Raw genomic sequence first — 23,126 nt, forward strand, 5'->3', positions numbered from 1 at the left:
TTGATCCCTGGAGCTCTAAAAGGTTCCCCAAACCTCACCAGGAGTAACCCTTGAGCACAAAGCCAAGAGTAAGCCCTGAGCACCATCAGGTATGGTCCCCAAACAAAACCTTATGTCTGATCATGTCAGGTAGTTAACAGACACTAAATAGAGTCTTTAGTACTCTACAGTCAGGAATCATTTGTTCTTTTGTTTTGTGACTATGTCCAACATAGTAGCTATTCATGGTTTTGTGAATAGCTCAGTAGCTATTCATGGTTTTGTGCTCCAGAGTGATACCTAAAGGTATTTGGAAGAACCTAGGTGGTACCAAGGATTCCAACCAGGGTCAGCTGCATTCAAGGCAAACAGTTTAACCCCTGTACTACACTACTCTCTGACCCTAATCTTACTAATCTTACCTGGGTTCTTGGGAGACCATTTGGGGTCCTGGGGATTGCCCTGTGGTGGCTGTGTGTAAGGCAAGTACCTTAGATGCTTTATAACTCTAGGCATCTGGAACTGAATTAAGTATTCAATCATTCATGAAGGGTGTGGAAAAATAGTACTGTGGGTAGGGTGCTTGCCTTGCACATGACTGACTCTGCCCATGTCAGATCCTGAGCACCCCCCATAAAGTCTCCTGTGCCCCACCAGGATTGTTCCCTGGGCATAATGCCAAAAATAAGCCCTAATAATAGCTAATTGTGGTCCTAAAACAAACAGCCAATGTACTAAAACAACCAACCAAAACTACCAATTAATTTTAGGACATATTCTCCTTAACTATCCCACAATTACTTACGTTTATCTTCATATAAAGTCTTGGACTTCAGGTAGACCTCAGAAGGATCCAATTTGGGGGATCCTGACCTGATTATGCTGGGTGGGAAAGGCATAGGCTGAGGAAGAGTCTCATTTATGGCCTCTAAACTTCCTGAATTTTCTTTCTTATCAGTTTTCTGGAATGAAAAAGACCTTTTCTTAGTATTTGAGAAATACTGACTAGTGATTTCATAAGATATATAAAACAGGTGCAGAAATATAGTACAGATGTGTGGATGGCACAGTCAATGTCACAGCATCTTTCTAGTTTTAGAGGAATTCACATTCAGGTATACTTGGTTAAAATATTAATTATTATTAATTAATATTAAAAATTTAATTTGAACCAGAAAAAGTGATGATGAAGTCAACTGACATCATCCTCCAACAAGACTCGAATGGATGTTGAGAAGATGGTCAGAGTGCTACACGAAGCAGCCCTTCTCAAGTAAATAAATGGGGACACTAAAGGAAGCTCTCATACAATTCTTTTGGGGGGGGGGTGCTGGGCCACACCCAGTGGTGCTCAGAGGTTACTCCTGGCTCTGTGCTCAGAAATCAATCCTTAAGCTGGAGCGGTGGCGCAGGTCACACACACACACACACACACACACACACACACACACACACACACACACACACACACACACACACACACACACACAAAGAAATCAATCCTGTCAGGCTCAGGGAATCATATGGGATGCTGGGAATTAAACCTGGGCTGGTCCTGGGTCAGCTGCGTGCAAGGAAAACACACTCTATGCTATTATTTGGCCCCTTTCATAAAATTCTTTTTGTTTTGTTTTGTTTGGGGCCACACCCGGTGATTCTCGGGGTTACTCCTGGCTATGTGCTCAGAAATCGCTCCTGGTTTGGGGGACATATGGGATGCTGGGGATCAAACCAAGGTCCGTCCTGGTCAGCGGTATGCAAGGCAAAAGCCCTACCACTGCGTTACCACTCTGGCTCCCTTCATAAAATTTTTGATAAGCCATATCCTACTCATCCTTCCCATTCACTGATTTTAATTATCAGTGAAAATGCCTTGCAAGACCCGGGATTTATCGGGGATCAATCTTCAGCATCTGATGTGGAGCCTGCCAGGAGCAATTTCTGAATAACCCCTGAGCACTGCCAGGTGTGGCCTAAAACCCAAAAATCAAACCAAAACAACAACAAAAAAGATAAAGTTTTTTCTAAGAAAACAAACTAGGAAGTATTTATTCTAGATTATAAGGATGACAATGTGAAAACTCTATTGGCCAATTCTAATATAATACAGGGAGAATGTACTAAGCCAGGCAAACAGATCAGGAAAGAGAGTGGTATATTTTCAAAATATCCTTATTCAGATAAAAACTTTACCACAAATAGTAAAGCCAAATGACTAATAACAAATGTTTCCATAAAATCAAATCAATGTTCTAAGAAAACAATGGATGATTTTGAGGGCTGCTTGTTATTGTGAAATAGTGTGAGGAGCGATATACAGACATTACTGATAAAATAACAATGCTGACTAGATTACAGGAACAGAGTTCCTCAGGGACTGATGGAGGACAGTGCTATATTAATGGTAACCTTCACTGACCCATATCCTGTTAAGTAACAGGGAAGCCAGGTTAGCCTTCACCCTGGGGTTCTGTCAGAAACAGGAAATCCATTAGTTTCCCCTTAGGAAACAAATATGGTAGCCCAGGAGTGAAGACTATTTACCATAAGAAGCAGAGAAATGTGGGGAAACAGCACAATTTTCTCTGGAAAGGCAGAAATGACTCTTTGCCCTCACTGGATCTAAGTAACAGACTGTGAAGTGCGGAGTGAATCTTTCCTTTTGATCCATAAAGCCATAAATTTGCTAAGTCCCTTTTCTAGCTGATGCTCTTTGCTTTAATAGCATTTTACAGTTTACAGTTCTTGAAACTGACCGTCTTTCTCCTGTGAGATGACAGCTGCCAAATCGAGCAAGTGAAAACTACACTAAGGTTTTGTACACAACTGTCTTTTTACCCATTTAATGGTGTACATTTAATAAAACATGTGCAGGTCACCATTTCCTTAACAATAACAGTAGCAGGTGCATTCATCTTCTTTATTTTTTAAAATTTAATCTTTTTTTGTTTTTTGTTTTTTGGGCCACACCTGGTGGTGCTCAGGGGTTACTCCTGGCTATCTGCACAGAAATAGCTCCTGGCAGGCACAGGGGACCATATGGGACGCAGGGATTCGAACCAACTTAGGTCCTGGATCGGCTGCTTGCAAACACTGTTGTATTATCTCTTCGGCCCCATAAAATTTAATCTTTTATATAGTCACCGTGATATTACAAAGTTCTTCACAATTGAGTTTCAGACATACAATGTCTCAACACAGATCCCTTCATCTTCATCCACCTCCCACCACTATGCTTCTATAAGAGGCACTTTTAAAATTGTTTTTGCACCGTGGTTTACAATATTGTTGCTAATAGGATAGCAAACATGACACTTTACTGGAAACCTTTCAGCACTACTTCTCTTCCTGGTTGAATCCTTTCCTCTGCCATAGGTGTACCCCTGGTTCCGTTTCTCCTCTCCCCAACATCCTTCAGCCCCCTCAAGGGGCTTGTTTCCTACTAAATACCAGTTCTCATGTTCTTTGTTCCCATAGTCTTTGGGCATTCATTATTCCACTATTATATCTCTTTATATCTTGCACATAAGAGAGATCATTCTGTGTCCACCTCTCTCCCTCTAACTTCCCTCAGCATGATACTCTCCAGGTCACTCCATGTAGGTACAAGTTTCATGACTTTATCTTTTTCTTATGGCAAAGTAAGTATTCCATTGTGTATGTGTAATTATAGTTTCATTATTCAGCCATCTATTCTGAGACACTTGGATTTTTAGATTTTGGCTATTGTGAAATAGTGCTACAACAGAGGGTGCAAATATTTTTTTTTCATTTTGTTTCTGAACCCTTGGAAAGAATATGCCAAGAAGTGGTGTTACTGGGTCAAATGGAAGCTCAATTCCTTTTATTTATTTTTTTCCAGTAATGCCCATATAGTTTTCTAAAAAGGCTGGACTAGTCGCCATTTCCACCAACAGTGAATAAGAGTACTTTTCTCTTTGCACCCATACCAGTACTGGTGCACCCATCCTCTTTAGCTCTTATTCTCTCCCTGTAAGTCCTTAAAAATAGGCTACTTGAGTAAAGAATACCAATAAAAATTCTTTCTCATGGCCTAATTCCTTGGATAACAAGCCTATTGAGGCCAGACCCCAATTATTCTAGAACATAGGTTTTTAACCACTAATCCATGAACCAGTGCTGATCTACAGATATGTCTTGTTTACCAAAAATGTATTGCACCTTGGGGCCGGAGCGATAGAGCAGGTTGTAAGGCGTCTGCCTTGCGCGCCCTAACCTAGGACGGACCATGGTTCAATCCCTGGTGTCCCATATGGTTCCCCAAGCCAGGGGAGATTTCTGAGTGCATAGTCAGGAATAATCCCTAAGCATCACTGGGTGTGGCCCAAAAACTCAAAAAAAAAAAAAGTCCTCATTAATGCCTGATTTACCTGAATCATGTAGCTGTGCAGATACATACATGTTCTTATTGTCAAAAGGTGTTTTCACATCAATATGTAAAATATTTCTTTTGTTTCCCTGATCCTCAGATAGAAAAAGGTGGACAGTGCTGCTTTAAGTCTTTCTGAGTCCCCATGAAATGAAGTGAAACTACTAGGCCTTCTGTTTGGGTACCAAGGAGGAAACGAAAGTTTATTATCTGCCCAGACATTCAGCTTCTTTAGAGTTTCTTTACACCTTGCTCCTCTAAAATACAAGGAAAGCAAAGAACCACTAAATAAACCTCAGATGTGTCCACCTAGACTAGACAGGACAAGATACTTGGTAGGACAGGCCTCAAGCTATCCAACAGAATCCTTATAGAGGAGATTACACCGCTTGGTAGCTCACATGCTTCCTTTCAGTTTGACACCAGCCCAGGAAATATATCCTTAGCGTCTCTCAGCTGAGCATCATCACCACCACCACAACCATGAACTGCTCCTATCGAAGACAACATGGCAGCATCTCTCTTGGTATGTTTGGAAGAAGTGTGCTAGGGCCATTGTATACTCACCATTTTGGCAGTTTTCGTTGGGGAAGGAGGACCTTTAAAAAAAAAAGAGCTGAAGTTTAAAAACAGAGGAATAATTTTCATACTACACATATTGCTAAAGTTTTACTAAAACTAGCTTCAACTTTTAGTAGATTTGTAAATTCCACATCTTGTAATACCAGGCATTAAACATCTATTATCTCATTTGTATAATATGTGAGGGCATAAATGTTATTGCTATTACATGGACCAGGAAAACGAATGATTCACAATTCACTTCCTTTCCTATAATGCAAAAGTTCATAGCAGTAAGACAGAAAATTGACATCAAATTAGTGTGACACCAAATCTGGCATATGTTAACTTCTACTGAAACCTAGGATGACTGGGCCAAATTTTGTCTGACCCAGACGTAAAACAAAATGGTTCAAAGAAATGAGATTGAAGGAAATACCCCGAAGAGGTTAACTTGTTCAATTGCTTCAAAAATGAAAATAAAATGTCAGAGAGATAAAAAGTGAAGGGCTCACTTTATTCTTTAAACTATGAATCTTCATAGGTAGAGATTTAAATGGCCTATTGAAATGCAGCTTTGTGATTAGTCCTTGGAACTGAATTTTTAATGTCTGGGGAGCAGTTCAAGTCAGCTGATGACCTTGAAAATAAAAACTGTCTCTAGCATGAGCACTATGGGGCTTAATTAACATTTCCAGACAGATTCTAATGCTTAAGATAAAAGCTTTATGAGCACCAGCTATCATGATTGCTTTTACGGAACAGATTAACACCCTATCCAACATTTTGCTTATTCACAGAGCTGTTAGCTCTTTGAAAACATCTTTAGTACATTACAGAGATACAGATGAAGTACCCCTGGTTGAAAGAGTCAATTTCTATTACTGTCATCAACAGAAAAAAATTTAATTCAGAGGCATTTTGTTTGTTTGAGGTAACAAAATGCTGTAACTCTAATCAGGAAAGCTATAAATCAGATTTTAAAAGGAACTAAGAGGAAGAAGGTCCCCATAATGGACACGGGTAAAACCACTAATAGCTTAAAAAAAGTGCTGCCAAAGACATTGCTTACTGAAACAGTTAGAAACTAAGGAAAAGACACACCAATTACCAGTTAAGTGTACTGGGAAGAGAGGCATTTGACCCTAAAGAAGGACAATTAATGGACAGAAACACAGGAACAATGTAGAGTTTGCCTTATTGGACTTTTACTCACCTCCTCTCAAGATTAGCAATGGCACATCTGCACCAACAGGAAACTGCTTCAGCACCTCTACCACTTGGAGGTGCGTTAAATTCTGCACATTTTGATGGTAAATTTCTTTAATTATGTCTCCTTTCTGTAGGCCTTGGCACCACTGACTATCCAAGATCATTTTCACTTTTTGTCCTGTGGGGCTGTCAGCAATTGCAAACCCAAAGCCTTTCGGGCCCTTCACTAGAGGGATAGTCACAAGCTCGGGCTGGGAGCTCCCTGAGGAGGCCAGAGATGCTCTTTGCTCACTGGGATCTGATGGTCCATTGTGACGATCAATGGTCAAGGTGTGTACTGATTTTCCATTCTGGTCCAGAGCCACTGTTCCTGACTTAAAATCCTGAGTGTTCACACAAGTCTCTCCCTTGGTTAATAGCTGCCCATTGATGACAGGAGTAGCAGTAATAATGTCCACCACAGAATCTTCATTGTCATCCGGAAGTGGATACCCACGGCATAAAGTGAGGTTTACATACTGATTGACAGGTACCAACTGAAACATCTGGACAACATCTGCATGCGTGTGACCCAGGACACAGCTGCCATTGATATCTACAATAACATCACCTGGTGAAACATAATCACATTTAAAAATATTAAAACAGTCACAGGACTAGTGGATAGTATGGCATTTTCCTTGCACACAGCTGTTCTGAGTTCAATTCCTGGTATCCCATATGGTCCCTCAAGCCAGCCAGGAGTAACTCCTGAGTTCAAAGCTAGGAGTAACCCTTGAGCACCACCAGGTCTGGCCCCAAACACACATATAAACCAATCTCGTTGGGGGGATAACTTAAGTATAACATCTAAATTAAAATTATACGAAACCCTCTCACAGGGCTGGGGCTCAATAATAGAGTATACACACCACGTCTGAGTCCATGGGTTCAAACCCTAGTCCTGCCAGTTGTCCCAAATCAATTTCTAAGAAATCTCTTAGTATTCATTAACTGTTGAAAATATAGTTTTTAAACATCTTTCATCTTCCTTTCAGTTTTCCTCTCTAAAAAGAATATGCACATGTATAAAATCTTTAAAAAAAAAACTTTGTTCTTTTGTTTTGTGACTATGTCTGACAGTGCTCAGTGGCTATTCATTGTTTTGTGTTCCAGAGTGATCCCTAGAGGTACTAGGGAGACCCGAGGTGGTGCCAAGGATTCCAACCAGGGTCAGCTGCATGCAAGGCAAGCACTTTAACTCCAGTACTACTCTCTGAACCCAAATCTTACTACTTTTGTGACAAAGGGTTATGGCTTCAAGCTCAAGTGAAATATTAAAAATGAAATAACTGAAGATTTATATTATTATTGTCAGGATATCCTGAATCTTATCTAAGAATTATACTCTAGGCATATTCTGTAAGTAACAGAATTCTATTGGCTGCTTGTACAATAGGCACTCTTTAAATACCACCTAATTATTTGATTTTAAGGAGTCAATAATTGCAATGTACTTAAAATTTCATTCGGGCATTGAATAATTGACTATTAGAAGCTAACATATGAATGAACTTCCTTTCAATATCATTTTTTTTTATAAACTGTTGACTTACTAAAATAATAATTTCAAGTAATTCAGACTTCAAAAGGGAAAACAAGTGACAAAAAATGATCTACATAAGCAAGGAATGCTACTTTTTTTGTTTTGTTTTGTTTGGCCACACCCAGCGGTGCTCAGGGGTTACTCCTGGCTGTCTGCTCAGAAATAGCTCCTGGCAGGCACGGGGGACCATATGGAACACCAGGATTTGAACCAACTTCCTTAGGTCCTGGATTGGCTGCTTGCAAGGCAAACACTGCTGTGCTATCTCTCCGGGCCCTGGAATGGTACTCTTAAGACACTTAAAAACCAGCTGACTTCCTCCTTGCAAAGCTTGGCTTTATCTTTTTTTTGTTTGTTTGTTTTTGGGTCACACCCGGCAGTGCTCAGGGGCTACTCCTGGCTCTACACTCAGAAATCGCCCCTGGCAGGCTCTGGGGACCAAATGGGATGCCGGGAATCGAAACCACTGTCCTTCTGCATGCAAGGCAAATGCTTACTTCCATGCTATCTCTCCGGCCCCCTGGCTGTATCCTTTAACACTACTTTGTTTACTTGGTTGCAGAATTATGACTGCTTGACATTCGTTAGTTATTAATTTCCCAATGCAGCTTTAAAAAGTGTCCTATAATGTCTCATAAGTTTGTTTTTATTTGAATATAATTATTTCAAAGATTATTGCCAAATAAAGGTGCTTTCCATTTGTGCTGATTATAGGTAGGCTAAAAAAAAATCAACATGATGTATTCAAAACAAATGTTAGACTTTGAAAAGTCTTTCCATAATCTAAGAAGATAAAGAAATCAGAGGAATTAGAAACAAAGTTCTGATTTTGCTTCCCTTGATTAAAGTGTCCCAAATGTTCTCATTGTTATCCAAATTAGATATTAGTTCTAGATAAATTTCACCCTCTTTATGAAATCCTAATACCATGCATAATAGTTAAGTGATAGATATGTCTCAGAAAAAGTGATGAAAAGTCAAAAAGAACTGAAAGAAAAATCCTTACTACTAACTTTAATCTCTAAAGTGTTTTGTTCCAAGTCTCTAAAAAGCACAGTATGAGAGATCCACCTCTTTAAGTTGATTCTATAGTGATGATCAAAAGTACCAATGATTAAAACAGAAAAGTCAAGCAAGCTAATGCAAGAAGCAATCTCATAGCAAAATTAAAATCTTCCTGGGAAAAAAAAATGCTCAATGTCTCTATGATCAGAACTTCTTCTGTGAACTAAAACTTCTTCTAGTTCATAAGTCTTAAACACTTCCTGCCATGTAAAAATTTCTAATGATTATCAAGTAGAGATTTTTGGAAAACAAAATATCTATTTGTTCCTCTACACATAGACAGAATCAAACAAAATCATTTTCTGAAATCAATAAAAAAAAAAAACCTCTGGCTTGCTACTGCAAAAGAGTTAATTTTCCACTTTTTGAAGAAATGCCTTATTAATTTTTTGTGTTTGGGGCACTGTGGGGGTCTATATCTAGCAGTGCTCAGGCACTGTTTGGTAGTTGGTCCTCGACGTGTTCAGGGGACAACCTGAATCTCGATTATGATATACTAACAGCATATGCAATAGCTAAGAGATGTTTTAGCATATGGTGCCTGGGATGGAACCTAAGCTCCCTACCTGCAAAGCATGCGCTTGGCTAATTCTGAACGAACTCTCTTCAGTATCTTTTTAAGTTATTCAAAAGAAAAAGATACCCTGCCCTTCCTCAAAATCAGTATGTAATATTTTAGAGATTAAACTATTTTAGTAAAGAAATTGGCTTCTTCATCTGTATAATTTAGTGCCCCTCCTTTAGAAATAATTTTCACAATCAGTTTCGTGATGGGATTACTGCTGTTTGAAGTTCTGAAAGTGAAGGTCACCTGGAGCGATCTTCCCATCCTGAGCAGCAGGCCCATCCTTCAGCACATTCTTCACCTGCAGGAACTCATCAGGCCGATCCCCACCGATGATGGTGAAGCCAAATCCCATTGTGCTTTTTTTTAAAGATGCGCGAATAAGCACGCCTTTCAGCTGAGAGGGATCTCGAGTGAAGTGTGACTTTTCTGTATCTGTGCCAGAAAAAGAAGCGGATTTGGAACGAATACAATGAAACACCCCTAAAAGCCAAGCTTCCAGGAAATTTATAGAACTTAAATACAGCCAACTGAAAAGGAATGAAAATGAGACACTCTGGCTTTAGGAATGATTTGAATTTAAATTCACAATGAAATCAATCGAATACTAATTAATGAGTCATGTCTTTTACTGTACTTTTCTACTTTATCTAAAAAAAAAAAAAAGCTTCTATCAATCTCCTCCTGACTTCCCTGTTTGCACCTACTTTCTCTCATCCCAAAGTCCATCATATTATATAAAATCAAAGGTAAGTACCCAAGGAACTCATTATAAATTTCCAAGTCTTGACACTCAACTGTACATTTCATTTTTATTTCTTTAAATTTCATTTATTGATTAGTTCATTGATTGATTGGTCAACTGGCCTCTGGGCCACACCCAGCAACACCCAGAGGTCTCTCTTGGACCTGCATCCAGAAATTGCTCCTGGAAGTCTGGGGGGCCTCATGGAATGTTGGGAATTGAATCAGGTCCCCACAACCCCCCTCTGGGTCTGCCGCACGCAAGGCAAATGCCCCATCACTGTGATAGCTCTCCAGCCCCTACATTTCATTTTTTTAAAATTATTTTTGTTTTATTTTTTTTTGGGGGGGGAGGACACCTCGGTAATGCTCAGGGGTTACTCCTGGATATGTGCTCAGAAATCACTCCTGGCTTGGGGGAACCATATGGGACACTGGGGATTGAACTGTGGTCCATCCTAGGCTAGCATGTGCAAGGCAGACAGACACCTTATGCCCTGCAACATTGTTCTGGCCCCTACATTTCAATTTTTAATTAAAATAATTTTTTTGCCTTTTTGGGAGAGGGATGTACCCAATAGTGCACAGAGGCATACTCTTGGCTCTATGATTGGGCATTGCTCCAGGACCACATAGAGATTAATCCCAGGCCTCTATCAAATAAAGCCCATTGAACTCTCTCGCTGGCCTGGTACATTTTTTTTAACTTTTTTATTTAAACAACTTTATTACATACATGATTGTGTTTGGGTTTCAGTCATGTAAAGAACACCACCCATCATCAGTGCAACATTCCCATCACCAATGTCCCAAATCTCCCTCTTCCCCACCCAACCCTGTCTGTACTCTAGATAGGCTTTCTATTTCCCTCGTTATTTGGAAATATTCTCATTATTAGGATAGTTCGAAACGTAGTTATTTCTCTAACTAAACTCATCCCTGTTTGTGGTGAGCTTCATGAGGTGAGCTGTAACTTCCAGCTCTTTTCTCTTTCGTGTCTGAAAGTTATTATTGCAAGGATGTCTTTCATTTTTCTTAAAACCCATAGATGAGTGAGACCATTCTGCATCTCTCTCTCTCTTTCTCTCTCTCTGACTTATTTCACTCAGCATAATAGATTCCATGTATATCCATGTATAGGAAAATTTCATGACTTCATCTCTCCTGACAGCTGCATAATATTCCATTGTGTATATGTACCACAGTTTCTTTAGCCATTCATCTGTTGAAGGGTATCTTGACTGTTTCCAGAGTCTTGCTATGGTAAATAGTGCTGCAATGAATAAAGGTGTAAGGAAGAGATTTTTGTATTGTATTTTTGTGTTCCTAAGGTATATTCCTAGGAGTGGTATAGCTGGGTCGTATGGGAGCTCGATTTTCAGTTTTTGGAGGAATCTCCATATTGCTTTCCATAAAGGTTGAACTAGACGGCATTCCCACCAGCAGTGGATAAGAGTTCCTTTCTCTCCACATCCCCGCCAACACTGTTTGTTCTCATTCTTTGTGATGTGTGCCAATCTCTGGGGTGTGAGGTGGTACCTCATAGTTGTTTTGATTTGCATCTCCCTGATGATTAGTTATGTGGAGCATTTTTTCATGTGTCTTTTGACTGGTCTGGTACATTAATTAAATCAGCATACTGATGTCTATGCAAGTAACTGTAATAGTTATGCAAAAGATTCTGTTATGGGAGGAGTGAAGTTCTGAACTCTTGAGCAAGCAGCTTCATGCTTTCTTCCCTGTTATTCATGTGCAGTAGATAATTTAGGAAGAAAAAACACCACAGTTACTTTGAGAAGTTTACTTTTGGAGTTTCCATATAAGATGCTAGAACTAAGGGTAATCCATACAAGCAAATAATAACACTCCTTTCCCCCATCTTTTACTTCCTTTTCACTCCTCAAAAGGTACCATAAAGACACCCATAAAAACCAAAAACAAGCAAATTATGATGTTTTCATACCATACAAAGTTTTATTTATTTTTTTGGCCACACCCAGTGGCAATCAGGGCTTACTCCTGGCTCTGCACTCAGAAATCATTCCTGGCAGGCTTAGGTGAACCATTTAGGATACCAGGAATCAAACCTGGGTTGGCCATCTACAAGGCAAAAAACCTACCTACCCACTTTGTATTGCTCCGGCCCCCAAAGTATTCTTTAAAGGGTCAGCCACATGCAAGGCAAGTGCTTTACCTGTCGTGCTGTCTCTGCAGCCCCTCTTTAAATTACTTTTGAAAATAAGGAAAGGGGGTTGGGGGAGCGGAGCAATAGCACCGCAGTAGGGCGTTTGCCTTGCACATGGCTGACCCAGGATAAACCTGGGTTTGAACCCTGGTGTCCCATATGGTCCCCTGAGCAAGAGTGATTTCTGAGAGTATAGCCAGGAATAACCCCTGAGCATCACCTGGTGTGGGTCCAAAACAAAAACAAAACAAAACGAATTTTTATTTTTGATACCACGAATTATAATGCTGATAGTAGGGTTTCATGCATGCAGTATTCTAACACCCCTTTTCCCATCATCCAGCCACCAGAGTATCTGCTTCCCTACACCACTGTCTCAGAATCTCCCCAATCCTCCCTGTGGTAAGCTTAGTTCTGTAGACCAGTTCTTAGGTTCTGTTGCCTTTGGCCATTTGTTATTTCCTGACTATGGTTTTAATCTCCCACATAGAAGAGATCATTCTGTATCTGTCTCTCTCTTTCTGGCTGACTTCACTCAATATGATAAACACTACCAACTATATTTAAATCTGAGATATAGTTTACACATGGTAAAATTTAACCATTTAAAGTACAAAAAGTAATGCTATACAACTCTGCTCATAATAAAATTTAAGAAAAGTTTCTCCCCCCACTGACAGAAATGCCTTTATAGTAATCACTACCCACTCAACTCACCATCCTGTTTTTTTGTTTTTTGTTTGTTTTGTTTTTGGGCCATACCCAGTGACACTCAGGGGTTACTCCTGGCTATGTGCTTATAAATCACTCCTGGCTTGGGGGACCATGTGGGAAGCTGGGGGATGGAACTGCGGTCTGTCCTAGTCAGCACATGCAAGGAAAATGCCCTACCGCTGTGCCATGGCTCTGGACCACCCATCCCCTGTTTTATGATCTCTTATATGGTTTCTTTCACTCTGTACTTTTTAAAAAGGTCTTAGCTATGTTGTAGCTCCTTTTGTCATATAATATCCTACTTTATGGTTACAAACTATTTATGTATGGATGGTGATTTCAACTGTTTCCACTATTTGCTATCATGAATAATGCTATAAATGTCGATACTGAAGGTTGTGCGAGGGTCTATATTTTCATTCTTTTTAGGTACCGTTAAGAGTGGAATTGCAACAATTACCATAAACATATTGTGACTAAACTTAACATTTAAAGTTCTAAAGTGGATGTACTCATTTATGTTCCCAGCAACATAGGAGGGATCCAATTTCTCTATCTCCTTGCCAGCACTTATTTTTGTCTGTCTTCTTGGTTATAGCCACTTTAATGGATGTGGAGTGGTATGGCACCAATGGCACACTCGGTTCTCTAAGAGCTTAAATGAACAAGGACTGGTTTCATCTTTAGCCTAGTGTGTAGCTCAGCATATGTATTCAGCTCAAAATTATTTGTGACTGTCTGCTACGATCCCTCTTGGCAAGGCAGTTTAAGAGATAAACATTAAAGTTCACTGTTCGTGAGACAAAACAACTCTTAAAGCTGCTGAGAATAGCTGTACAGATTGTGCAGAATACAATAAGCTCCCTCAGGAGGAAGGATTGCTCTGAAAAGACTGACAAATGGCAGGGTGTGGGGATGGGACTAGGTCTACTATATAATTCCTCCCAGACTGGCAGATCTTGGCTAAAAAGTAGTGGGAACCTTTAAAAATTAGCCATTTGGGGCTTTTCAAATTAGAGGACTAGTCTACAGGGAGCAATGCTTCACTACAATAAATACTATTTTATCAGGCAGCTCAGAGTTTGGCCCGTCAGTGTGCATGGGGGTCCTATGAACTCTGGTTGGTCCTGGCATTGGGACTAGCAACCCAACTCTGAATACAAGTATTTCAATCGGTATGTTCAAAGCCCTTTCAATTATATATAATTGTCCACCAGTGAGCTTATCAAACTGTAGACAAGAATACTTGTTTAAAGACCAGAGTTAGAAAGGTGCCTGAAACAGATAATACATTAAATGGAATTCATCTTTCTTATTTTTAAGTCAAGTCTTCATTAACATAATTCTGGTTACCAATCTCATGCTCTATGCTCTAGTCCCCCCGAAAACTAAAGAAAGAATGGCTTTTGAGGACTGACTTAGAAAATCCACATATATCCAAGATGTGCAAACATTAGGAGGGAGGGAAAGATCTGGTTAACACCTAATTTGGAAAAGTATGGTACCATAATCAAAACCAACCAGAAGCTCCTGGAAAGTAGGCTGGAACACATAAAAGTGAAAAGAAGGAAAGCATAAAGAATCTGCCTGAGTCTAACAACTGCTGCTCATAACTGAAGCCAAGTATTGCCAACAGTGAGCAGGTAGGCATGTGAATACTGCAACTAAAAGGGGGAAGAAACCCCTGGCAAGCACCACTGAACAGAACAGATGTGTAAATACCATGCCAGGAAGTGCACCACCTAGTGAGCACTGGGAAGCAACAGTTTGTTTCTTGCTTGCTCTCTCTCTGTCTCTCTCTCGCACATTCTCTCTCTCTCTCTCTGTCTGTCTCTCTCTCTCTGTCTGTCTCTCTCTGTCTCTGTCTCTGTCTCTCTCTCTCTCTCATACACACACAGTTGTAGAACCAGAGTATGCATAAGCTCCACAACTAAAAAGTGTGGACCTCAGCATGTACCATGGCCACTTGTGTGAGCATTGCAATCTGCTTTGCAGGCACAGAGCCAGCCCTACACTGAAAGGGGCCAGCAAAATAGTCAAGCATGTGTGCAATGCCCTTGTCATCACAACAATGAAGGCCTGGGGAGAGAGAGAACATGAGAGAGAGAAAGAGAAAGAGAAAGAAAGAGAGAAAAGAAATTATTATCTGACTTAACTGAACTTTTCCCAACTCTGTAAGAACCATTTCAACATGCCCCCTACTTGGAAAGTTCCTGTCCTCCTTGACTTTCAGAAACTCCCTCTTTATGCCAGCCCTGCACTTATACGTTTCTATAACAATGACAGCTCCCATTTATGGGTCATAATTGCTAGATATCACTGTAAGTACTTTACACGTATTATTTGGCATATTCAGAACCACCTCAAGAGGTAGTTTCTATTATTAGTTTCTATTCTTAGGCATCAGGCATTTAGCAGGAAACTCATTCAAGGTTATGCGGCTGGGATTCCAATCTGCTTCTCATTCACATTTAACTGATTCTAAGTGGCACCTATCCCTAGTTTTAAAATGGGGATATTTTTTCAGATTAAACCACATATGGTTGGGCTAGGGATGTGCTCAAAATTTAAATACATAATTCACAGGTATAAGAACCTGAATTTGAGCCCCGGCATAGCAAAGCAGACGAAAAACACATCAATTGTGACCTTTTGAAGAGAAGACTTGTCTTACTTACTCTTAAGTTATTTCTGAATACAAGTGCCTTGCAAAGCACTGGGAATAGGAGAAATGCTAGAAAATATTTGTTAAATTGAAAATATTTGCAAGGCAAAGAGATAGAAGGATGCTTGCCTTGAACATGACTGAATCAGTTGAATCCCCAGCCACTCCTAAGCCCACAGGAGTAAGACCTGTACCCCAGGAGTACCCCAAACCAAAAATAAAATTAAAATATTTTCTGTATCAAATTAAAAAAAATAAAGGGATAAAGCTTTGTTTCTAAAATATAAGAAAGAGATATATGGGGATAGAGAAGTAGTACTATAGGTATGGCACAGGTCTTGCATGTTGTCTACTCCTGTTTACTCCCCATCACAACATATGGTCCACAGAGCTCTACCAGGAGTAAAACCTGAGCACACAAGAGTAAGCCCTAAGCACTGCTGGGTCTGACTCAAAGCAAAGAAAGAAAGTTTGTCTCGTGTGCAACAGAAATGGGAAGGTTACAATATGACCACATAGACTTTTTAGTAATGTTTGAGGAGAATCAGTTCTGGTGGGCTCAGGGGACCATATGGGATGTCGGGGATCAAGCTGGGTCAGTGGGATGCAAGGTGAATGCTCTCCCCACTGTGCTCTATAGCTGAGGCTCCATCACTTAAGAATTTGAAAAGCAGGGCCAGAGAGATAGCATGGAGGGTAAGGAGTTTGCCTTTCATGCAGAAGGTCATCGGTTCGAATATGGTCCCCCGAGCCTGCCAGGAGCGATTTCTGAGCGTAGAGCCAGGAGTAACCCCTGAGCGGTGCCGGGTGTGACCCAAAAACCAAAAAAAAAAAAAAAAAAAAAAAAAAAAAGAATTTGAAAAGTGGGGCCGGAGAGATAGCATGGAGGTAAGGTGTTTGCCTTGCATGCAAAAGGTTGGTGGTTCAAATCCTGGCATCCCATATGGTCCCATGAGTCTGCCAGAAGCGATTTCTGAGCATAGAGCCAGGAGAAACCCCTGAGCATTGCTAGGCGTGACCCAAAAAGACAAGAAAAGAATTTGAAAAGCAATCCCTATATGGAATTGGGAATAGTCCCTGGAACCCTAGCTTGCTGGAAGTGTTTCCTATAAAAAAAAAAAATCTCTCTCCTGTAAAGCACAGTGAAGAGAGGAGGGGGTAGGAGGGGGAAGGTTGGGAGGGGAGGGGAGGGGAGGGAGAGGGAGAGGGAGAGGAAAGGAGAAGAGAGGGGGAGGCAGAGGGAGAGAAGGGGAAGGGAGAGAGGGGAGAGAGGGGAGAGGGGGAGAGGGGAGGGGGGAGAAGGGGAGGAAGGGGAAGGAGAGAAGAAAAATATCTGTCATAGCAGAGGGAAGGATGATGAGAGGGAAACGGGAACACTGGTGGTAGGAAATGGGCACTGATGAAAGGATGGGTGTTGGACACTCTATGACTGAAACTCAATCATGAACGACTTCGTAACTGTATTTCATGTGATGCCAATAACCTAGCATCCCAGAGGAGAATCAAGGGCATATACAGATAGCATGGTGGGAGATAGAGATTGTTTATGTTAGTTAAGGATTCTCAATGGTTACTGCCTTTAGGACAAAGAAATTAAGCTGGAGGATAATAATTTAAGATCTAATAATGATTTGGTTTTAAACACCAGAAAACAATCTTCCAAATCAAAACTTCAACTCTCTAACATAGCTCTTCAAACCCGTTCCCCTACTAAGTTTCTACCTACTTTCTTAGTAGTCTGAGAAAATCTGTCTTCTCAACATGTCCCAATGTTTTATTAAGATTATTCTTTCTTTCTTTCTTTCTTTTTTGAGGCCTAACCCAGTGATGCTCAGGGGTTACTCCTGGCTATGGGCTCAGAAATCGCTCCTGGCTTGGGGGACCATATGGGATGCCAGGGGATCGAACCGTGGTCCATCCTGTGTCAGCAGTGTACAAGGCAAAAGCCCTACCGCTTGCACCACTGCTCCAGCCCCAAGATTATTCTTATCTTTACAGCACTGAAAACAAGACATTCTCAACATTCTCAGTTAAATTTAGAAGCCATCTGGGCTGGAGCAATAGTATAGCAAGCAGTGTGTTTGCCTTGCATGTAGCCAACCTGACTTCGATCCCAACACCTGTATGTCTTCCAAGCCCACTAGGACTAATCCCTGAATGCAGAGCCAGGAGTTATCCCTAAACATTGCCGAGTGTAGCAGCAATAACAAAAGAAACAATAACAAAAAATATTCAAAGCCCCAATAATAAAGTTCAAATTCATTTTTTTAACTGATTCAGCATTTAAATTTCAGCAGTCATCAGAAGCAAGTGGGTAAGAAAAATATTCTACCTGGTTTTGAAGAAATGGCATCAGTCTGTCCTAATTGCTTTTTCCTTTTGGCTTCCTCCACAGGATTTTCAAATTGAGTTTTCTGGTTAAGATGACTGTAAAATGGGAGAAAAAATATAATTTTAGCTTAAGACAAAGAATGACATACTTAAGATAGTCCATTATACCGTTCTATCACCATAGTGTATAGGACTTGTGTAGTGTATGTGTAGGCTAAGGAATACAGATTAAGCTGAAAACCATAGGGTTTATTATTATTTTTTGGTTTTTGGGTCACACCCATTTGCATTCAGGGGTCACTCCTGGCTCTGTGCTCAGAAATTGCCCTTGGCTGGCTCGAGGGACCATATGGGATGCCAGGATTCGAAGTATCATCCATCCTGGATCGGCTACTTGCAAGGCAAACATCCTACTGCTGTGCTATCTATCCAGCCCTGAAAACCATAATTTTCGAGAAGTAAATTTTTGAGCTTTTGAGAACTAAGCAGAGGTGTACAGAGAATTACTGAAAGTCAACATTGCTGAAACATTCAATATAGCTTTTTCATAAATGCACCCAATAAAACCAGAGACAGCTTTCAAAACTGAAACAAAAGCCCTCATCTCTACTGCATTCAGAGCTGTTGATATATTGGGTTAATTTTTAAGACAGCTAATGAGAAGAAGGTTTTGAATTTAATTCTCTTTAAAATGAAACAGTTGTAAAGACCCTTTTGAAGAAATCTGAGTACAGAAGTCTTAAAGCATTTTACTATTACTCTTCCCGCTGACTCATCCACATCAGTTTAACAGCAGCTAAGAAAGCAATTTGTTTTATCTCCTATCACAGTACTATCTTTCACACTTAAAGAGTTCTTCATAATTCTATAAGTGTTAAATGAATGATGTAATTACAACATAAATTTAACTGGTATTTATAGTTTGAGAAAATTCACAACTGACTCCCAAAAAACAGAGAATAAGGAAAGACCTGAGGACTTGTGACTAAGCACTGGCAGTCGTATACTTCATCTTAATAGAGGGAATAGAGTATAGATTACTCTGGCTGGTCACTTAAGAATTCACTTATTGGCAAAAGCTGGCTCCCTGTGTGTGACACCAGGCGGGGAAAATCCGCGAAAGTACACCGGCCCAGTGGGGCTCAGCTGTGAAAGACTGTGAGTGTGACCTGTCTATGTCTGTCTACTGTCCTCTTGCGTGAAACTCTTGCGAGTGGGGCAAAAAGAGCCTCCAGAAACCTCGCTCGCCCAGACGCCATTTTCAGGGAGGGACTTCAGAGCATAAAAACCGGCTAACCTTTGCAAAAGCTGGCTCCCTGTGTGTGACACCAGGCGGGGAAAATCCGCGAAAGTACACCGGCCCAGTGGGGCTCAGCTGTGAAAGACTGTGAGTGTGACCTGTCTATGTCTGTCTACTGTCCTCTTGCGTGAAACTCTTGCGAGTGGGGCAAAAAGAGCCTCCAGAAACCTCGCTCGCCCAGACGCCATTTTCAGGGAGGGACTTCAGAGCATAAAAACCGGCTAACCTTTGCAAAAGCTGGCTCCCTGTGTGTGACACCAGGCGGGGAAAATCCGCGAAAGTACACCGGCCCAGTGGGGCTCAGCTGTGAAAGACTGTGAGTGTGACCTGTCTATGTCTGTCTACTGTCCTCTTGCGTGAAACTCTTGCGAGTGGGGCAAAAAGAGCCTCCAGAAACCTCGCTTGCCCAGACGCCATTTTCAGGGAGGGACTTCAGAGCATAAAAACCGGCTAACCTTTGCAAAAGCTGGCTCCCTGTGTGTGACACCAGGCGGGGAAAATCCGCAAAAGTACACCGGCCCAGTGGGGCTCAGCTGTGAAAGACTGTGAGTGTGACCTGTCTATGTCTGTCTACTGTCCTCTTGCGTGAAACTCTTGCGAGTGGGGCAAAAAGAGCCTCCAGAAACCTCGCTTGCCCAGACGCCATTTTCAGGGAGGGACTTCAGAGCATAAAAACCGGCTAACCTTTGCAAAAGCTGGCTCCCTGTGTGTGACACCAGGCGGGGAAAATCCGCAAAAGTACACCGGCCCAGTGGGGCTCAGCTGTGAAAGACTGTGAGTGTGACCTGTCTATGTCTGTCTACTGTCCTCTTGCGTGAAACTCTTGCGAGTGGGGCAAAAAGAGCCTCCAGAAACCTCGCTTGCCCAGACGCCATTTTCAGGGAGGGACTTCAGAGCATAAAAACCGGCTAACCTTTGCAAAAGCTGGCTCCCTGTGTGTGACACCAGGCGGGGAAAATCCGCAAAAGTACACCGGCCCAGTGGGGCTCAGCTGTGAAAGACTGTGAGTGTGACCTGTCTATGTCTGTCTACTGTCCTCTTGCGTGAAACTCTTGCGAGTGGGGCAAAAAGAGCCTCCAGAAACCTCGCTTGCCCAGACGCCATTTTCAGGGAGGGACTTCAGAGCATAAAAACCGGCTAACCTTTGCAAAAGCTGGCTCCCTGTGTGTGACACCAGGCGGGGAAAATCCGCAAAAGTACACCGGCCCAGTGGGGCTCAGCTGTGAAAGACTGTGAGTGTGACCTGTCTATGTCTGTCTACTGTCCTCTTGCGTGAAACTCTTGCGAGTGGGGCAAAAAGAGCCTCCAGAAACCTCGCTTGCCCAGACGCCATTTTCAGGGAGGGACTTCAGAGCATAAAAACCGGCTAACCTTTGCAAAAGCTGGCTCCCTGTGTGTGACACCAGGCGGGGAAAATCCGCAAAAGTACACCGGCCCAGTGGGGCTCAGCTGTGAAAGACTGTGAGTGTGACCTGTCTATGTCTGTCTACTGTCCTCTTGCGTGAAACTCTTGCGAGTGGGGCAAAAAGAGGCTCAGAGGAGCACGGCCGCTCCGCTTCGCTACGCGGCCGTGCACTCTTTCTAAGGAAAGAACTCCATTGCAACAAGAAGGAAAAATCACACTAAGAACGGCGCTATATCACAGAAGCAAACATTTCTCTCTGGACTGTCTTCTCTGTTGCATGCTCGGGCCTAAGATTTGACCCAGTGTGAGGCTTCATCCACGGAGGACTCCCCTCCCTTAGAGGCAAGTCAGCCCATCCAGAAAGGGAGGAGCCAGAGGAGTGTGCTGCCTACATCATATAGACAATGAATACCACTACAACACGTAGAAAAACCCACAATACAAGTGTGACAATGGGGAAACAACGCAGGCCAGCATCAGACATAGAGAATGAAGATGACAATTCTGAGGACCAGATAATGACTGAACAACTAATCAACCTCTCAGATAAGGACTTTAGACTAGCAATATGGAAGGTGCTCAACAGACTCCAAGAAACCATGGATCGAGTTGAACAGAACACTAATAAGAACCAAGAAAATATGAAGGCAGAAATGACAAAACTCCAAACTGAAATAACATGTCAACTAACAGGACTGAAAAAGTCAGTAAACGAAGTGAATGACAAAATGGATAAGCTCTGGGACAGGGTATCAGAAGCTGAGAATAGACTTGGTGCTGTGGAAGATGAGATACATAACAATTCCATACAGCAGGAGAGATTGGACAAAAAACTTAAAGCAAATGAGCAGACAATGGAAAAATTAGTCAAAGAATGGGAACAGACGAAAATAGAAGTCTATGATAAGATCAACAGAAACAACTTAAGAATCATTGGAGTCCCAGAGACCCAGGAAGAAAATTTCCAGGAAGAATCAATGGTCAAGAACATCATTAAAGAGAAACTTCCAGAGCTAAAGAATATATGTGATCAAATCCTGCATGCCCGAAGAGTACCAACCAAAAGAGACCCCAGAAAAACCACCCCAAGACACATCCTAGTCACAATGACAAATCCCACAGATAGAGACAGAATTCTGAAAACAGCAAGATCAAAAGGGGAAATCATGTTCAATCAAGCTTCCCTGAGATTTACAGCAGACCTGTCACCAAAACGCTCAATGCCAGAAAGCAGTGGTGGGATATTGTGACAAGACTGAATGAAATGAATGCTTCACCCAGAATACTATACCCAGCAAAACTCACTTTCCGGTTTGATGGAAGAATACATGGTTTCACAGACAAAAAACAGCTCAGAAACTTCACAGACACAAAACCAGTCTTAAGAGAAAAACTGAAAGACCTAATCTAAGACAAGACTACCCAAAAGACACACCAAATTTTGAAATAAAGATGGCGTTAAATCCCAGGACAATTCTTTCTCTCAACGTCAATGGACTAAATGCACCAGTTAAGAGACACAGAGTGGCTAAATGGATCAAAAAACTCAATCCAACCTTCTGCTGCCTACAAGAAACGCACCTGAATAGTCAGAACAAACATAGACTCAAAATAAAAGGCTGGAGAAAAGTTATCCAAGCAAACAACACCCATAAAAAAGCTGGAGTGGCCATACTAATATCAGATAATGCAAACTTTATACTCAGGAAGGTTGTAAGGGACAAAGACGGACATTTTATATTAATCAAGGGGTACGTAGAGCAGGAAGAATTCACTCTCCTAAACATATATGCACCGAATGAGGGGCCAGCAAAATATTTAATACAACTGTTGACAAATCTGAAAAATAATATCAACAACAACACAATAATTGTGGGGGACCTTAACATGGCTTTGTCAACACTGGACAGGTCAACCAGACTGAAACCCAACAAGAATATACTAGACCTGAGGAGAGAAATGGAAGAAAGAGGCCTAGTGGATATATATAGGACACTCCATCCCCAGAAACCTGGATACACATTCTTCTCCAATGTACATGGGACATTCTCCAGGATAGACTACATGCTGGCACATAAAACATACCTCCATAAGATCAAGAGGATAGAAATTTTGCAGACTACCTTCGCTGACCACAAGGCTCTGAAATTATTTGTGAACTCCAAAGGGACTCAGAAGAAACACTTTAACACCTGGAAGTTAAACAGCCTCATGCTCAATAACCAGTGGGTCCGAGATGAAATCAAGGAGGAAATAAAAAGGTTCCTGGAAACAAATGACAATAAAGACACAAACTCTCAGAACTTATGGGACACAGCAAAAGCAGTACTGAGAGGAAAATTTATAGCTTTGCAAGCACACATCAGGAAGGAAGAAGGAGCTTACCTGAGTAGCTTAATGACACAGCTAATAGAACTAGAAAATG

General features: G+C 41.4%; 1 protein-coding gene across 4 annotated transcripts in view; it reads right to left on the reverse strand.

Annotated features, from left to right (window-relative positions):
- The window catches only part of MAGI3 (membrane associated guanylate kinase, WW and PDZ domain containing 3), a 284,200-nt gene that overhangs the window by 41,276 nt on the left and 219,798 nt on the right, over positions 1 to 23,126 (reverse strand). For all 4 annotated transcript variants that reach the window (XM_049765665.1, XM_049765664.1, XM_049765662.1 and 1 more), the window contains exons 8-12: positions 17,998 to 18,092; positions 9,604 to 9,792; positions 6,147 to 6,752; positions 4,937 to 4,968; positions 785 to 941 (exon numbers count right to left, since the gene is read on the reverse strand). In XM_049765665.1, the coding sequence (XP_049621622.1) occupies positions 785 to 941; positions 4,937 to 4,968; positions 6,147 to 6,752; positions 9,604 to 9,792; positions 17,998 to 18,092 (1,079 nt within the window). The remainder of the gene's footprint in view (positions 1 to 784; positions 942 to 4,936; positions 4,969 to 6,146; positions 6,753 to 9,603; positions 9,793 to 17,997; positions 18,093 to 23,126) is intronic.

This window comes from Suncus etruscus, chromosome 19 (genome assembly GCF_024139225.1).
Source record: "Suncus etruscus isolate mSunEtr1 chromosome 19, mSunEtr1.pri.cur, whole genome shotgun sequence".
Classification (NCBI taxonomy): domain Eukaryota; kingdom Metazoa; phylum Chordata; class Mammalia; order Eulipotyphla; family Soricidae; genus Suncus; species Suncus etruscus.